Below are 17,088 nucleotides of genomic sequence, written 5' to 3'. Positions count from 1 at the left end.
TGTAGTTATTTTTAAGAAGTTCTGAAATTTTTTTTCACCTCTTCATGGTATTTCTTAATCCATCTTTTAAAGAAAAAGCAAGTAGTTCAGATTTTCTCTTTTTTATTTCATGTCTACTTCCCAAAAAGTCAGGCAGCAAGGAATTTAATTTGATTATGCTCCTGAAGGCTTTTTAACTATTTATTTGTTTCTTCCCATAATTTTAAACATGTTATAAACTGCTTTAACTCCATTTCATCAAAATAGCTATACATAAATCGACTGTCTTATTTCTTTTGGTTGTTACCCATTCTTGTACATGAAGATCAGACTCATTTTTTTTTTTTTATTCGTTTGTGTGTTTCATGCTGGGCCAACTGAGAGGTTTTTGTGTTAATTACAACTCTCCCTTTTCCTCTGTATGCACAGTTACCATACTAGTTCAAATATAGGTTTCACTTTGTCTAAGACATACTTTGTAGAAGTCATATAGTTGTTATCACTGATAGAGCTAAGAAGATCTAGGTTTAACTCATCTCATACTCAGTTTACATGTAAATATTGACATCTCCTGTTATAAGGGAAGGAGAGAAAGGTGGCGAGCTAGCTACAAAGGGAAGGAGAATAACCTGAGGTTCACTCTATACAATATCCATCATGATAAAGATTTGTTATTTGAGTATACGGTAGTTTTATTAAACAATTACTCTTTTCCTTCACCTCAAAATTGTTCCTTTTTGCATCTTTTTGAGTTTAATTCTTGACAGCTCCCCAACATTCCTGGGCTTATTTCACCTATAGAATTTTAGTACGTGGTGTCTTTTCTCAGCTCTCTTCTTGCTAAAAATTTGGGGATCTGACCTTCCCCTCTTCGGGTACATGGCAGACTATGATAAACTTTCCTCTTCCCTTAACACAGATTCTTAGTTGTCACTAGTTCCCAAGGCTACCATGATTTCTGCCCGCCCCCTCCTCCAGTAACTCTACTTTATTGATGAGAATTAAAATTAAAATGGAGTTTTGCCTCATTGGTTGTACTACTTCATGTAGCATGAAATTATGAAAATAGGTTTGTAGGTTATTAGCTGCTCTGTTTTTGGCAGAGAGAATTACAGTATATATTCAGATAATTAAAATCCCCTTTTACTGCTGTATCAGTCCTCTGTGCTGGGATCTGTTTGCTGATGTTTTTTTTTTTTTTTAATTTCTGTCCAGGAGGGCCTGCCTATCAAACAAGGCTTTGAGAGTATGGGTATAGTAACAGACCAAAGGTTTTTATGTTAATTACCACTCTCCCTTTTTCTCTGTATTCACAGTTACCATACTGATTCACATGTAGGTTTCACTTTGCCCAAAACATGCTTTGTAGAAGTCATATAGTTGAGAAGACAGCATGTTATCATTGATAGAGCTAAGAAGATCTAGGTTTAACTCTTGTCTCATAATTACTGTATGACAATAGATAGGTCACTTAATAAGCCTGATTTCCTGTTCCAGAAATGGGACAGTAATGTCTATAGTGCTTTACAGGGTAGTCATGAAGCTCAGATGAAGTAATAGCTATTATGTTCTTGTAAAGGTTGTCATTATTATTGTATACATAAAACTTGAATAAGCTATGCAATTGGTATTATTTTTCAAGTATATACATTTTTTTCCAGTTCTCCACCTTATATATTTAATCAGTTATCAGAGCTTGCTATTTACTACATTTTTTAAATCCAGCATTTCCACACAGTCACAACCTTAATTCATGCCTTCAGTATCTCTCTCTCACCTAGATTATTGCAAGGGCCTCCTAACTGGTGTCTTTGGACTTTAGACCATCCTCCTCACTGCTGCTGTGTTGTTTCCTTAAACTCAAATCCGACCTTGTAGTGTTAGTGACTCTCTGTGGTCTCTAGGATAAAATGTAAACTCAACTCAGTTTAGCTTTAAAAGGCCTTCACAGCCTGGCTCCAGGCTATCTTCTGTGCTTCCTTGGACATTATTGCATTATTTCCTTTCCAAAACTCTGCAATCCAGATTGACTCTCCATTGTCCTTGCATGAGTCACTTCATCTCCTCCCCTGCCCCCCCCAACCTTTTTTTTTTTTTAAATAATCAGTTCCCCCTCCCCTCTGTGCCCATTCTGTGCCTCGTGTCACCCAACTCCCTGAATTAAATCCCTCCTCACCTCTGTTGCTTAGATCCCTTTCATCTTTCTGGAGACAGCTTAAGCACCACTTTCTACATGAAACCTTTTCTGGTTCTCCCTAACTGTGCCTTCCTTCTTAAGCCATCTTATATTTAATTACTTTGTATTTATTCTCTTTACATGCATCTTGTATATATTCCAATCTGTGTTTTCTCTATTATAATGTAAGATCCTTGAGAGGGATTGTCATTTTTCACAATTCTGTTTCCAGTACCTAATAATGCCTGCACATAGTAGGTAGGCATTTAATAAATGCTTGTTAGAAATAGAACATCCTATTGCTTGACTACAGGTGGCTGAAGTTTTTATTAACACATTTTTAAGACTTCAGTCTTATTTAACAAATGAGTTCAGTAAACTTGATGAATTCAGATTTTAATTCTCATAAAACTTTACCTGCTTAAAATTTGCTCGGTTATTTGCAAGGAATAACTAAATGTGTTGCACTTAGATGCAGGAATAAAGCAGACATGTTTTCAACACCAAGTATTTACAAAGAGGTAACTGTTTGTGATTGATTTGTATACAGGGAGCACACCTATACTGCAGCATGTATCTTCCAGGATCCAGATGCAGATTTCCACAAAAGGAGAATATTCATTTCAGTTCAATAAACAGTTTGTGCAGGGGGCGTCAGGGAAATTTTCATGGAAGATATAAATGAGAGCTTCAGAGTTCACCCTGGGAAGAAGAGAAAGATTTCCCAAGTGTGGGTGAAAGGAAACCTATCTAGGCAATGGGGTCAGCTTGTAAAAAGAAAAAGTGAAATAAAGAAGAAACCTAGTCATGACTAGGATTAAAAATAGGTACTTCTCATATATTTAAAAATATTTCAAATATTTCACTCTTTTCTATTTATGTGTGGATGTATATATGTATATCTATATACATATACATATATTTATACATATTTACACATACATACATAAATTACTAATTTGCCTTGACAAATACTTTTGTCCCCCAGAGATAGTGTTAACTGTTCAGCTCCTGTCTGAATTATCAAATAAATCATATTATCCTGGTTTTTAATGACTTTCTAAACAAGCTGGAATTATTAAAAATTAATCTATTAATAAGGACTGGAGATGGGAGGATATTAAGTATATGAAGGATGCCTATTAAGTATATATGTAGTTAGATAAGCCAGGTCTGTCAGCAAATATATTTTGGACAGTGCTAACGGAAAATGAACTGGTTCCAGAACTGATTAAGAGGAAGAACAGGCTGGATTCTAGTCTTAGGGAAACTGTACAGTTTTTGTCTTAAGTGTGTCTCTAAAAAAGCCACCTCCTTTTAACATCAGTATTTTTCCACTGATCCTCTGTTAGTCACAGAAATGCCAGAACTTTAAGAATTAAGTTGAAGGTTACCCACAGATCTGTGATGTGTACAAGAAGGTTGCAACATATTAGTAACTAGGAATTAATTGCATAAGAGACATACCATAAAGGATGTGTAAATGGAAAAGGAGATAGGTTGATCATAAAGTGAGAGCAAAGAATACAATTTGGGCATTCCTTTGTGCTTCACTGGCCCATCCAACATGCAGGTTGGATCCCCAATGAATGATTTATGGGAGGTCATGAACAAAATTTGCTAAAGATGAGAAGGCAGGGCCAAATTGTAATCTACAAAGCTGGAGGTAGTATCTACATTGATTAAGATAACAGTTTTGCTTGTTTTATATACATATATATACATACACATTATATATGTATTTTATATATATACACATAGACATTTATGTGTATACATATACATTCACATATGTAGCACTTGAAGGTTTGCAAAGCACTTTACACATATCTCATTTAATCCTCATGACCTGTAAAGTAGGTGCTATTCTTATCCCTATTTTATAGATGAGGTAACTGAGCGGACAGGTTAAGTAAATTACTTAGGGTCTCATGCTAAAAATTTGACTGTTTCTGGATTCAGATTCAGGTCTTCCTACACCAGCAATCTGTTCACTATCACCGAGTTGTCTTCTCTGTGAATGCTATTAATACCAGACAAAGGAATTTACCTTTTTAAAAAAAAATTATTAATTTGTAATTTTCAACATTCATTTCCACAAGATTTTGAGTTTCAGATTTTCTCCCCATCTCTCCCCTTCCCCCACCCCAAGATGGTTTGCATTATGATTACCTCTTCCGCCAGTCTGCCCTCCCTTCTGTCATGTCTTCCCTCTTATTCCCTTCCCCCTTATTTTCTTGTGGGACAATATAGATTTCTCTACCCCGTTGCCTGTATATCTTATTTCCCAGTTGCATGTAAAAAGTTTTTAACATTTGTTTTCAAAATGTTGAATTACAAACTCTCTCCCTTCTTCTCTCCCACCCTCATTGAGAAGGCAAGCAATTCAATATAGGTTATATATGTGTAGTTATGTAAAATACTTCCATAACAGTCATATTGTGAAAGCCTATATTTCCCTCCATCCTATCCCACCCCCCACTTACTCTATTTTCTCCTTTGACCTTGTCCCTTTTCAAAAGTGTTTGCTTCTGACTAACCCCTCCCCCAATCTGCCCTCCCTTCGATCATCCATCCCCCTTCCCCTTCCCCCCTTACTTTCCTGTATGGTAAGATACCTATTTGAGTGTGTATGTTATTATCTGATGAGAGTAAGGTTCACTCATTCCCTCTCACCTCTCTCCTTTTCCCCTCCATTGTGAAACCTTTTCTTTCCCTTTCTCCTTCTCAAAGGAGTTTGTCTTTTATCCTACAGTGAAGAAACACTGAAGGTTCCTGAGCAAGAAAGCAACATAATCATACCTATCATTGCATTAGGAAATGGTTAATGTTATTTGTCTTCCACACCCACCGCTAGTTCTATTTTTAAATGAATCTGACTTTTATTACTATAAAATAATCTTACAAATAATTTGACAAATTTGAATCAGTGAAAAATTAGTTTTTAAAGATATTTTTTTCATTTCAAATAAACTGTCAAGTGATAGTTTTGCCAAATAAAGACGTTTAAGAGACTTGTTTTTATGACTCTCTAGGAATTATTTCTAATTAGCATTTCAATTTTTCTTTGTAACTAGGGATAGGGTATAGACCTGGATTTTCATTGATGTAGCAAACTCATGTGAGGAAAAGGTCCTACCAGTGGAGGCCTGTACCTTTTCTATCATTTATATCCTTAAAGAGAATTGCCTGGAGTAGTCTAAAGTTAAGTGATATGCCCATCATCACTCATTTAGTATGTATTCAAATTCTAGGCCTTTGTGGCTCTGAGGCCCACTTGATTCACTATCCCCATTCTGACTCCCATTAACAAATAAGTGCACCTTAACATATTTGAAAATACTTCATCTTTTGTGTTTAAACGTTTACTTTTAATCCTAACCATGTCAATAATTTGTTTTAGTAAGCCCCCTTTTCATAGCTAAAGGTCAACGTCTATCTTAAATTATTATAAATTCAAAATGATTGAATTAGGTCTCCAGGGACCCTATTTTTCGTGAATGAATTAATGTGATTTTTTTATGCATGTGTAGATACTTGTTACTAGAGTTTTAAATATGTAGATGTTACAAGAAAAATAATTGAGTAATTTATTAGGATATCTTACTAGACAGTGTCATGGGGGGAGAACTTGTAGTTTGTTTTTTTTTTAAAAGCAATTGGGGTTAAGTAACTTACTCAAGGTTACACGGCCAGGTGTTTCTGGGTGGGTGCTAAGTGTCTGAGCACGGATTCGATCCCAGGTCATCCTGACTCTGGGGCTGGTGCTCTTACTGTGCTACCTGGCCGCCCTTGAACTTGTAGTATTTCATAATGCTGGTAACATGCACAAAAATTATAATTATCATCTATTGCCTTATTTTATTAATCACTATATATTTTAAAAGAGTACTGAAATTTGCCATGTTAAAATGCAAATTTACTATTAATCAGGTCAGTTTGAATTGCTTTAAACTATTACATTTAAAGAAGTTATCTCTTGACTCTTTAATAAGAGATGTACAAATAAAAAAACACTTTCTGTTTTCAAACTTGCAAGGTCAGTACAGAATTAAGACAGTAATCTGACTGTTTCAAATCCATCCTTCATGTCACTAGAATTTTTCATTTACATAAATCTAACAATAGCATTCATTCCTTTGCTTAAAACCTAATGATTAACAAAGTGCAAACCTTTTGGTCTGTAGCCTCGTACCACCACCCAATTTTTCCAACTTTATCATACACTTTTCTCCAACTAGTTATTCCAACCTTGCATTATTCACTGTTCCCTATCCCCAGAATATCATCTCTACCATTCTTCATTGTTTCTTCCCTCTTTGAAGCCCAATTCAAAGGCCAGCCCATCAGAGAAATCTTCCCTGATTCCTAGTGGACTTTCTCCCCAGACTTCATTTAACAACCTGATTTTGTTCTCTCCAGTGCAGTGTTGTTTGGTGTCTTTACCTCTTACTATTCATGAGAACAAGGGCTATCTTACCTAAACTTTTATCTTCCCATCTAGTTTAGTGCTCTGCAGTGTCTAATAAATTTTGCTATCTGAACTGAATGTTAAGGATAGGAAAGACCCATTATCTGCATATCTTTTGTATCGTTCATACATACAGTGATAGGTTTGAATACTGAATAGACTTCTTGAAATGCTGTGCAGGAAAAAAAATTATCTGGATTAGGCTTTTTATTTCGAGCAAAAACGAATCTTGCTAAAATTTTTACCACACTTAAGTGTTTTGTTTGTAAGTATTATTTGTATTGGCTGTTGTGATGTATTGCTGTTACTCTTTTTATTAAAACAAGTCAGAAATAGGTAAAAATTACTGATAAGGGAAGGGAAAGGATAATACTTTCTTTGAGCTAGGCATTGTGGTAAGCAATTTTGCAAATAACTCATTTGATAACTCCAATACTAGAACTGTGCTTTTTTTTTTCTCCTTTTAAGGTTTAATGCATGTGCATAATAAACTTGTGGACCCACTGTACAGTATGAAAGAAGAAAACTGAAGGATTGATGCGAAATTCTCCTTGAATGAACAGAGCAACATTTTTATAGGTAGTGAACTAAATTTCCTGCTATGCAATGTGCCAAGTAAAACACAGAATTTGGAGGATTGTAAATGTCCAGTATCTATATATTGTTAAACATTCCATGTGATGAGAACTTAGTCCATTTCCCCAATAGTTAAAGTTTTGAAGAGAGCTTTCAAAGCTGTTCATTAAAAACAGACAATGTAAATCAAAAATTTTAAAGTCTGCCTAATTTAGAATGTAACTTAAGGAAATAAGAATTTTGTAAATCATTTATCCTTCATTCTTTGACTATTGAAATTAGTTTATATTTTTTTTTCCAATTGCTGGCCTGTAAATTGTTAAAAGTATGAACTATAATAATTGCATAATCCTTACTTTGGGGAAAGCTGTTTACATTTTCTATGTACTTCACACAAGCTTTTGCACGTGGTTGCCTTAAAAGCATCTTACTACAGTAGCATTTGGACATTTCAAGTCCTATTACATTATGCTGATAAACTAATTTGATATGAGAAGACAGTGCCTATATACTTCCTTTAGTAAAGTATCTTTTATGTGCATGTTTTTTTTGCAGCTTCTGCCATAGCACTTTGTGTGCTTTTTCATTCACTTACTCAGGTTCATGCTTTTAGTTAAGTACACACTTTGGCAATCAGGATCTTTATACTCAAATGCTTTTTTTAAAAAAAAATTGTTAAACTGCATCAATGATTACTTTAATTCATAATAAATTAATATGGCTGAAAGGATTGATAGGCATGCATGAAATAAATTACCTATAATCTTGTTTTGCATCACAATATTAACTCAGATCATTTATTACTATGTGAGCTGAAATATTAGGATTATTTTTAACTTTAAGCTTGTAATATATAACCCTTTACAAATTGTACTTCTAGAAGATGATTGAAAAAAAAAAAGAAATATGCTCTGGAAACATTCCAAGTAATAAACTATAAAATTCTTGGTAGTTCTGGTGAATTTGCATTTATTTTTCAGGTCTTTTACACGAATACAATGAAGACTATTTTGAGATGCTTTGTTTCAGTCTATTTAGTTTATGCTCATGTTCTCCTTGGGAAAAAAGTGAAAACTGTATTGTTTACTCAGCCTATTAGAAACCCATCTGGTGAGTAAAATACCTTCAGCTAAGCTTATTATGGTTTATAAATAACTAGAATTTTTAAATATAGAGGGAATGTATATTGTTACACAGGGGAGAGACACCAACAGGAAGAGAAAATCAAGAATTTTGTTTAAGCCCTAGACAGGATTGTAAAAGATGTCAAAGAAGATTGGACTTGGCAGTGTTTCTCCCTCTGGGCTCCAAAGATGATACAATACAAACACCCCCCCACACACACACACACACTAAAATAAGAGTCAAGGCCTTTCTCTTTCAATTACTATTTTTAGGACCTTGGACACGTATCATATCACCTAAAAAATAAGCAATGAACTAGATTTCATTTGTTTTTCTCAGCACCAAATCTATCATCCTATGAGCTTAGAAATAAGCCAATAAAATAAAAATTGGAGGAACGAATAATTGAGTGAGATTAACTTTATTAAAAGCAGACTTTAAAATTATACATACAGGTATTATATACAATTCAAAATAAACCAAATATAATTAAATTTTACATTCATTTATCAGGTTGTCTTTTTAGAACTCTTATAAAAGCATCCTTTGGAACTTCAATATTGCCAACTTTTCTCATTCTTTTCTTTCCTTCTGCTTGTCGTTTTAATAGTTTCATCTTTCGAGTGATATCTCCACCATACTGAGGAAAACCAAAACACCAATTAGGGGGGGAAAACAGTTTATAATCTAAGAAATTTTTAACTATAGCTGGGTCTTGATGTCACCTTAGCCACAGTGGCCTTAACTCACTTTAAATGGTTCCCTTTGTTTTAATAAACTCCCACCCTATCCAGATGACTAAGAGTTAGACTCACTGTTTTGGTAGCTACAAGATTCCCTTTAGTCTTTTCCAGTGTGAATGTAAATTCAAAAGCTAATTAAGTTACATCATCTAACCAAACAAATCATGTATAAAACAACGTATTGATAAGCAACTTAGTCTATATCATCCACAATCTGAGATCAACAAGTATTGTTAACTGGCTGTTTATTAAATATAAATAATAAGTTTTGCTATCCGACACTCTTATTCTCAGAATGCCTAGGAATAACAGTGCCTTGCTTCTACCCCAGGCACCACTGCTGTCATCCACGGAAGCAAACCTTGTGGAGATGGTACCTGGCAATTGCTACTGCTGCTGCAGTCCCCACCATCCCTGAAGCTCAGGGAAAGAAAGTTTAGCCACCAATGGAAATGGTTTTAATCAAAATGATGCTAAAGAAGAGAAATTACCCAAATGCTTTTAATATTCTAAGAACCACCAGGACTTTCCATTTTTTCATTCATTTGGCAAACTCTTTCCTTGAAGTATTACTTATTTTTTTTTAATCCCCAAGGTGAAGAGAAGTGCTGTAGAATGATATAACACTATACAAATACAGGTAAATTAAAGCGATTTTGTTCTTGTCTATATAATTTCACTGGTGTAGGAACTCTCAGTGAGGGAACTGAGAAGCAGCTGTTTTGCAGCATGTATAATCATATTTTACATAGTAATGCAGCCAGTCTATGGTGGGACTTTGAATCTAGGGCAGGGGTAGGAACCTATGGCCTCGTAGGTCCTTGGGTGCAGACTTTTGACTGAGTCCAAGTCCAAATGCTTTTATTGAGGGGCTATGTTCTGTGAAGTATGAATTCAGTCAGAGGGCCACATCTGAGGATCTAGAGGGCCACATGTGGCCTCCAGGCCAGAGGCTGCCCACCCCAAGGTAGGTCTTCCTTACATGACGTCAGCTAGATCCAGTAGGCTGTACTCTTATCTCTACAGGTACTGGAAACACAAACAATCCCTCCCTGCCAGAAGTTGATATAGTTACCATAGAGACTACAAATAAGTGTATCAAGATAGTTTGAGACAGAGAGTACTAGGTTTGGGGTAAACAGGAAGAAACATGCAGAAGATAGTGCTTGATTTACAAATGAAAGGCATTCTTTTCATTTTGGAATGCCCTTCTGTCTCTAGCCCTCTCCTCCCCTTTAGTAAGTTTTTTGGGGATACTGGCTGGATGATATGGTCTCTATTTTGAGAAGGGGCCCAGGTCAACCATCCCTCCCCTTTCAGGTTTGTTTTTGACTCTCCACACTTTGCTACTATACCTTAGCTACCTTTTCATCTTGCAGCCTCAGTGCTTGTGCCACATAACTCCCTATCCATGAATTTCTTCTAGAACCTCCAGACCTCCATTTTGGGGAGTGGTCTAGGCCATTCTTCATTCTTCCTCTCTACATTCCCCCTCTTCCTATGTCTTGTTTCCTCCCACTAGAATATAAGCTCCTTAAAGCAGGGAAGAGTCTGTATTTATGTGGTGGTATGTATCCCCAGCATTTACCACAGTACCTGGCACATGGTCTTTAATTTTATTTAGTTTTATTAAATGACTGACACTGTGAAGCAAAGTTAAGGAGAGAATATGCCAGGCATATGAAATAGCAGTGCAAAGGCAAAGGGACTAAAAGTGGAGTGTAATATGTGAGAAACAAGAGGCTAGTCTCAGTATTGGGAAGCTTTGGGAAGGGATAACAACCAATGCAGTTGGAAAGATAGAGATCTGCCAATGTTTTAATAATTTCAAAATTTTGTTTTCCTTGTAATCTTAGATACTGTATGCACAGTCATCAGAATCCCTGTCCTAGGAGTAGTAGAATCACATGGCTTTCTGCCTTAAGGAAAATCCTTTTGACAACCTAGACCTATTTTGTTTTCAAACTTAATTACCCACCAAAAAAAGGTATCTTCCAGAAATTTTTAGAATAAAAACTAAATGATACGTACACATTTTGCCAAGACATTTTTTCTGTAAGCTTTCACACTGTAAAAGGAAATATTTTACATTAACATTTAGTACTTATGTTATAAATATGCATTTATTACAAATGACTTAACTGGATGCTTAATACATAGATTTAAAAGAGCACCTTTCTACCAATGATGATATAAGACCATTGAAGTGACCTGGTAAAGCAACTTGAAACCAATCCTGAATCCAAGTGGAAATGCTCTTTCCATTATTTAAAATTTGTCCCTAATTCATTGTAGTAATTTTGCAAATTGTCAAGAAAGTCTCAAAATTTAAACAAAAACATGGAACATTTTTGTTTTTGTTGAGCTACTTAACTTGATCACATTATGAGACCATGACTTACTGGACACTATTTCTCATTATCTCAGAAAAGAATTAACTAGTCACAGATTGTACCCTAACTTCAAGTACCTATGTGAGAGCCTGGGATTTAGGACACATTTTAAATCAAACCATCAAAACTAATGGAAAACCTTTTTTTCCCCTTGTGGAAATGTGTCTTGTTGAAAGATATTCATTAAATATTAGTTGAATGAAACTCACCCCTCTTAGAGTAAGCACGTTAGAATGATCTTCAAATAGAAAACATTTAGCTGCTTTAGGCAGCCCAAGTTTTTAACTTATTTTGGAATGAACCTTAGTATTTAAAAAGCGCCAACACATAATGGCGCTCTGAAAAATGACATTCTCTTTTATAATAAAGTTTCCAAAAAATTTTGCATGTCACCTTGATTTAAAAAAAAAAACAGGTAACTAAGTGAATATAAAACGTATATTCAATAACTTCATTATAAAAAATTCTCTTTCCCCCCATACACTAACAAATAAGCTATTTTTTCTCCAGATAAGCCCAGAGATGAGTTAAAATTAGCTACATTAGTTTCAACTCACGTTTCTCTGGCAATGATTTTACTTCCAATAGCTGCCTGAATAGCTATTTCAAATAGTTGTCTAGGAATTGTATCCTTCAGTCGTTCACATATAGTTTTTCCAACAGGATGTGCCTTTTCTCTGAAAGAGTAAGGGTATATTAGAGTTACATATCTGAAATGAAAGTATTAGAAATAATTTTTTAGGCAATAAGAACAGGAACTCTGGACATCCGTAAGTATTCTCAATATGATAAGCAAGTGTGATTTATTTTGTTATACTTGAACATGAGTGTAAAACAAAACTAGAGAGAGCCAAGATGGCAGAGTAGAGGCAGCAAACCAGCTGAACTCTCCCAACTTTCCCTTTCAAATAGCTTTATAAAATAATACATCAAAGGGAATTCTACAGTATTAATAAACAGAAGGCCAGGATAAGACATTTTTTTCCAGATGGAAACAACTTGGGAATTCTTAGGAATACCTGTGACACAGTGGGGGCCATCCTAGAGTGCACTTGGCAGCAACACCAATAGAGGTCCTTGGACCAGAAAAAAATTACAGGGGGCCCTGACTTGACACTGGGTGCAGGGCGACACAATGTTTGACAACTCTCATCGCCCACTTGCAATTCTGAGTCATGGTTGCAGGGCAGAGAAGAGTGTTAGTGTTTGTGGCTTCAGGGAAATGGGGACCTACAGACCAGAAAAGCAGGGACTACACATCTCCCAGCAATAACGACACCTTAGAAGCACCAGAAACTTGCAGACCCTAAGAACTACCTCTGAAAACAGCAGCATGACAATAACTGAGGTCTGGGACAATGCCTCCCTCTCCCCCAGGTGGGCAGAACATGTCTTTTAACATAAAATTTCAAAATCAAGAAGTAGGCTGTGAAAATGATCAGACAACAAAAAAAGAAAATGACCACAAAAAGCTACTATGGTGGCAGGGAAGAGCTAGGAAGACACAAACTCGCACAACAAAAACTATAAACAAAGCCTCAAAGGGGGAAAAAATGTTAACTTGATAGAGAAGTCCAACAAAAATTCCTACAAGACTTGAAGAAAGGAAGTGGTAGAGGAGAAATCAGAGAAGGAAATGAGTGATGCATGAAAATTATGAAAAGAGAATAAACAGCATGGTAAAAGAGGCACAAAAAAAATTCTGAAAAATAAACCTTAAAAAAAGATTTGGTCAAATGGTATAAAAATTTGCATGAATTAGATTTACTTCAGAATCATCAGTCCAGTCACTGAAAAAAAAAAAGACGACCTTAAAAAACAGAACTGGCCAAATAGAAAATGAGGTACAAAGTTCACCAAAGAAATTAATTCCTTAAAAATAAGAATACAATAAAACAATGTCAAAAGAGGAAAAAAGGAAGAAAATATAAAATACCTAATTGGAAAAACTGATCTGGTATATCAAGGAGAGATGATTTAAGAACTATTGGATTATCTGAAAGCCATGATCAAAAAAGAAGCCTAGCTGTATTTCAAGAAATTATAAAGGAAACTATTCTAATATCCTAGAACTACAAGGTAAAATAGAAATTGAAAGACTCTACCAATCACCTTGTGAAGGAGATCCCAAAATGAAAAATCCCAGGAGTATTATAGCCAAATTCTAGAGCTCCCGGGTCAAGGAGAAAATATTGCCAACCAGTCAGAAAGGAAGGCAAAAGAAAACAGGATTACAGCCAAGAATAAGCTAACCAGCAAAAGTGAGCATAATCTTTCAAATGAATAAATGGTTATTTAATGAAACAGAACATTAAAGCATTCCTAATAGAAAAGATCAGAGATAAACACAAAATCTGACTGCCAAATACAAGACTTGAGCATAAAAAGAGAAATGAAAAGATGAACATGAAAACATGAAAGAAATCATAAGGGACTCAATAAGGTTAAAACTGTTTAGATTTCTGTGTGGCAAGATGATATATGTAATTCCTAATAACTTTATAGCAACTTCTGTCCTAATAATGATAAAGGCAGAGAAGACGGTTATGAATCAGTTATACTGGGATGATAAAAAAAATGAAGGGGCAAGAAAGAAGAATTCACAGGGCAAAGGTGGAAGGGAAGAATGGGGAAAATTATCTCACATAAAAGAGCCATGAGGGGCAGCTAGGTGGTGCAGTGAATAGAGCACTGGCCCTGGAGTCAGGAGGACCTAAGTTCAACTGGCCTCAGACACATAACACTTGCTAGCCATATGACCTTGAGCAAGTCACATAACTCCAAGTGCCCTGCCTTCCCCCCTCCAAAAAACAAATAAAAAGAAAAAGCCATGACAGGAGTTTTTAACAGTGGAAAGGAAAATGGGGGGGGGGAAGAGCAATCCTTGAACCTCACATTCACCTGAATTGGTTCAATTGGTTCAAAAAGGTAAGAAAATACACACATTCATTCTCAGGTATAGAAATCTATCTTACTGGGTGGCTAGGTGGCACAGTCAATAGAGCACTGGCCCTGGAGTCAGGAGGACCTGAGTTCAAATCCGGCCTCAGACACTTGACACAAAAAACTAGCCGTGTGACTTTGGGCAAGTCAATTAACCCCAACTGCCCTCCACAATGCAAAAAAAAAAAAAAAAAAAGGAAAGAAATCTATCTTACCCAACAAGGAAGTAGGAGTGGAAGGGGATAAGAGAAAGGAAAGAAAGGGGTGATAAAAAGAGAGGGTGGATTAAGGGAAGCAGTAGTCAGAAGCAAAACAGACCCAAGGAGGGACAGGGTAAAAAGAGAAGGATAAACAGAAGCAGGATGGAGAGAAAAAGAGTTACTGATAATTGTGAATGTGAATGGAATGAACTCACCCATAGGAGCAGAATGCTAAATGGATTAGAAACCAGAATCTAACAATATATTTACAAGAAACAGAAAAGACAGAGTTTAAAGAGTTGAAGCAAGACCTTTTATGCTTCAGCTGATGTAAATAAGGCAGGGGAAGCAAAATTAGCAAGAAGAAAAAAAATAAAAATACAAAAAAGATGAAGTAATATATGAATATACAATTTTTTATAGTAAGTTTCCTTGATAGGGGAAAGTAAATCAAATTTATAGGTTATTCCCCAATTAATAAATGTCCAAGGAATAGGAACAAGTACTTTTCAGAAAAAGAAATCAAAGCTACTTACAGTCATATGAAAAAAATGTTCTAAATAACTACTGATTGGAGAAATACAAATTAAAACAACTCTGAGGTACTATCAAAGTAACTAACATGACAGAAAAGCAAAAGAATAAATGATGGAGAGGATGGGGAAAAATAGGAACACTAATGCACTGTTGGTAGAGTTGTGAACTGGTCCAGTTATTCTGGAAAACTACTGGGAACTATGCTCAAAGGGCTTTAACACTGCATCCTTTGGTCCAGCAATACCACTATTAGGTCTATATCCCCCAAAAAATAAAAGGGAAAAGGATACATTTGTACAAAATTATATAACAACTTTTTGTGGTGGCAAAGAATTGGAAATTGAGGTGATGCCCATCAAGTGGGAAGTGGCTTAGTAAGCTGTCATATATAATTGTGATGGAATACTACTGTACTATATAAGAAATGACAAGGGGATGTTTTCAGGACCATTTTATATATACATACACACATATGTATGTGTGTGTGTATATATATCTATATATCTATATCTATATATATATATGAATGGATCCAGAATAAATAATCAGAACCAGGAGATTTTATATAGTAACAGCAATAATGTAACAATGATCAACTGTGAAAGACTTAGCTACTCTGATCTAGACGATGATTTAAGACAATCTTGATGGGCTCATGATACTATTCACCTCCAGAGAACTGGTGAACTCTTAACTGTAAATTGCAGTATAACTTTTCCCCTACTTTTTCTTGTTTTTTGGGGGGGCAACATGACCAATATGTTTTGCATGATTTCACATGTATAGTTTTTTTTACTCTAATAGTATTATTTTTTCTAATTACATGTCAAGATAGTTTTCAACATTCACTTTTATAAGATTTTGAGTTCCAAAATTTTTTTCTTTTTCTCCCCTTTTTCCCCCCTCCCCAAGATGGCAAGCAATCTGATACAGGTTATACATCACAATATATCAGTCATACAAACTGATAAATTGCTTGCCTTCTCACTGAGTGGGGGAGGGCTAGGAGGAGGAGAAAATTTAGAAATCAAAATTTAAGAAAATATTTGTAAACACAAAACTGCTGTAACTCTGGCATAAGCACTGGAAAATAAGCATTTTCCACCACTGGTTTCTCCTCCAAGTTGTTTGGGAAAAGATAGAAACAAAGGTTGCTTGTTGTCCTGTGTTCTCAAAGAGGAACAAAATAACATCACTATGCTAGAGTCAAGTTTCAGTGTGTCTACTGTAGCTGTTCAGACCAATACAAGCTCAGAATGCCCTACCACAGGTCAGGCACAAATAGTCTATGTGAACCTTTGGGGTAGATTCTGTAAACTTGTAAATCCTGCATTTCCTTTGAGCTGTTTTCAATTCCACGCTGCTCATAGAGCAAAGCACCTTCTCTGACGTAAGCATGCCATGCTAAGTGGTCCTGTGCTAGTGTCTCCCATGTCACAAATCAATTCCCAAGTTCTGAAGAGAGACCTTGTTATCACATCTACACTAAATCAAGAAAGATAAAACTGTCTAGAAATGTAAAGATGATAGTCCCACTATGTATTCTTCCCTGATAAAATCACATTTGAAATACTGTGCTCAACTTTGAAGACATTTTAGAACATTCAGGAACTGGTAAAGGATCTCGGGATCATGCCACGGAAATTCAGCTAAAGGAACTGGGAGATATTTAGTATACGGCAGAAGAGAAGATTTAAAGGATCATACTTGTTACACTTTGTTCCAGATGACAAACTTGGGAACAAAAGTAGAAATGGCAAAGATGTGTAAATTTAGTTTGAGTTTAGTTTGAAAATTTTGGTGCATTTTAGAAGATAGCAGGTTCCTCTTCTTGATGGTCTTCAAGCAAAGGATGTATCATCAGCCGTATTACAGAGGAACTACTGTACAAATTAACATTAAACTACATGGCTTCTGTAATCTCTTACAATTATGATTCTATGAT

At 35.5% G+C, this 17,088-nt stretch overlaps 2 protein-coding genes across 5 annotated transcripts in view; one reads left to right on the top strand and one right to left on the bottom strand.

Moving 5' to 3' along the window:
• GNPDA2 (glucosamine-6-phosphate deaminase 2) overlaps positions 1–8,153 on the top strand; it is a 37,177-nt gene extending 29,024 nt beyond the window's left edge. For all 3 annotated transcript variants that reach the window (XR_011171838.1, XM_069105167.1, XM_069105168.1), the window contains one exon: positions 7,095–8,153. Coding sequence is in view for 2 of the 3 variants with exons in the window: in XM_069105167.1 (XP_068961268.1) it covers positions 7,095–7,156 (62 nt within the window). In the remaining variant the exon portion in view is untranslated. The remainder of the gene's footprint in view (positions 1–7,094) is intronic.
• GUF1 (GTP binding elongation factor GUF1) overlaps positions 8,094–17,088 on the bottom strand; it is a 33,862-nt gene continuing 24,867 nt past the window's right edge. For both annotated transcript variants that reach the window (XM_069105165.1, XM_069105166.1), the window contains exons 15-17: positions 12,021–12,140; positions 11,102–11,138; positions 8,094–8,967 (exon numbers count right to left, since the gene is read on the bottom strand). In XM_069105165.1, the coding sequence (XP_068961266.1) occupies positions 8,830–8,967; positions 11,102–11,138; positions 12,021–12,140 (295 nt within the window). In that variant the 3' untranslated portion in view covers positions 8,094–8,829. The remainder of the gene's footprint in view (positions 8,968–11,101; positions 11,139–12,020; positions 12,141–17,088) is intronic.

Source organism: Petaurus breviceps, unplaced genomic scaffold (assembly GCF_028583685.1).
Source record: "Petaurus breviceps papuanus isolate PSGF00001 unplaced genomic scaffold, PetGlider_PUasm1.0 76, whole genome shotgun sequence".
In the NCBI taxonomy this organism is placed as follows: Eukaryota; Metazoa; Chordata; class Mammalia; order Diprotodontia; family Petauridae; genus Petaurus; species Petaurus breviceps.
The sequence above is the reverse complement of the archived record's forward strand: the minus strand, read 5'-3'. Positions and strand labels throughout refer to the sequence as shown.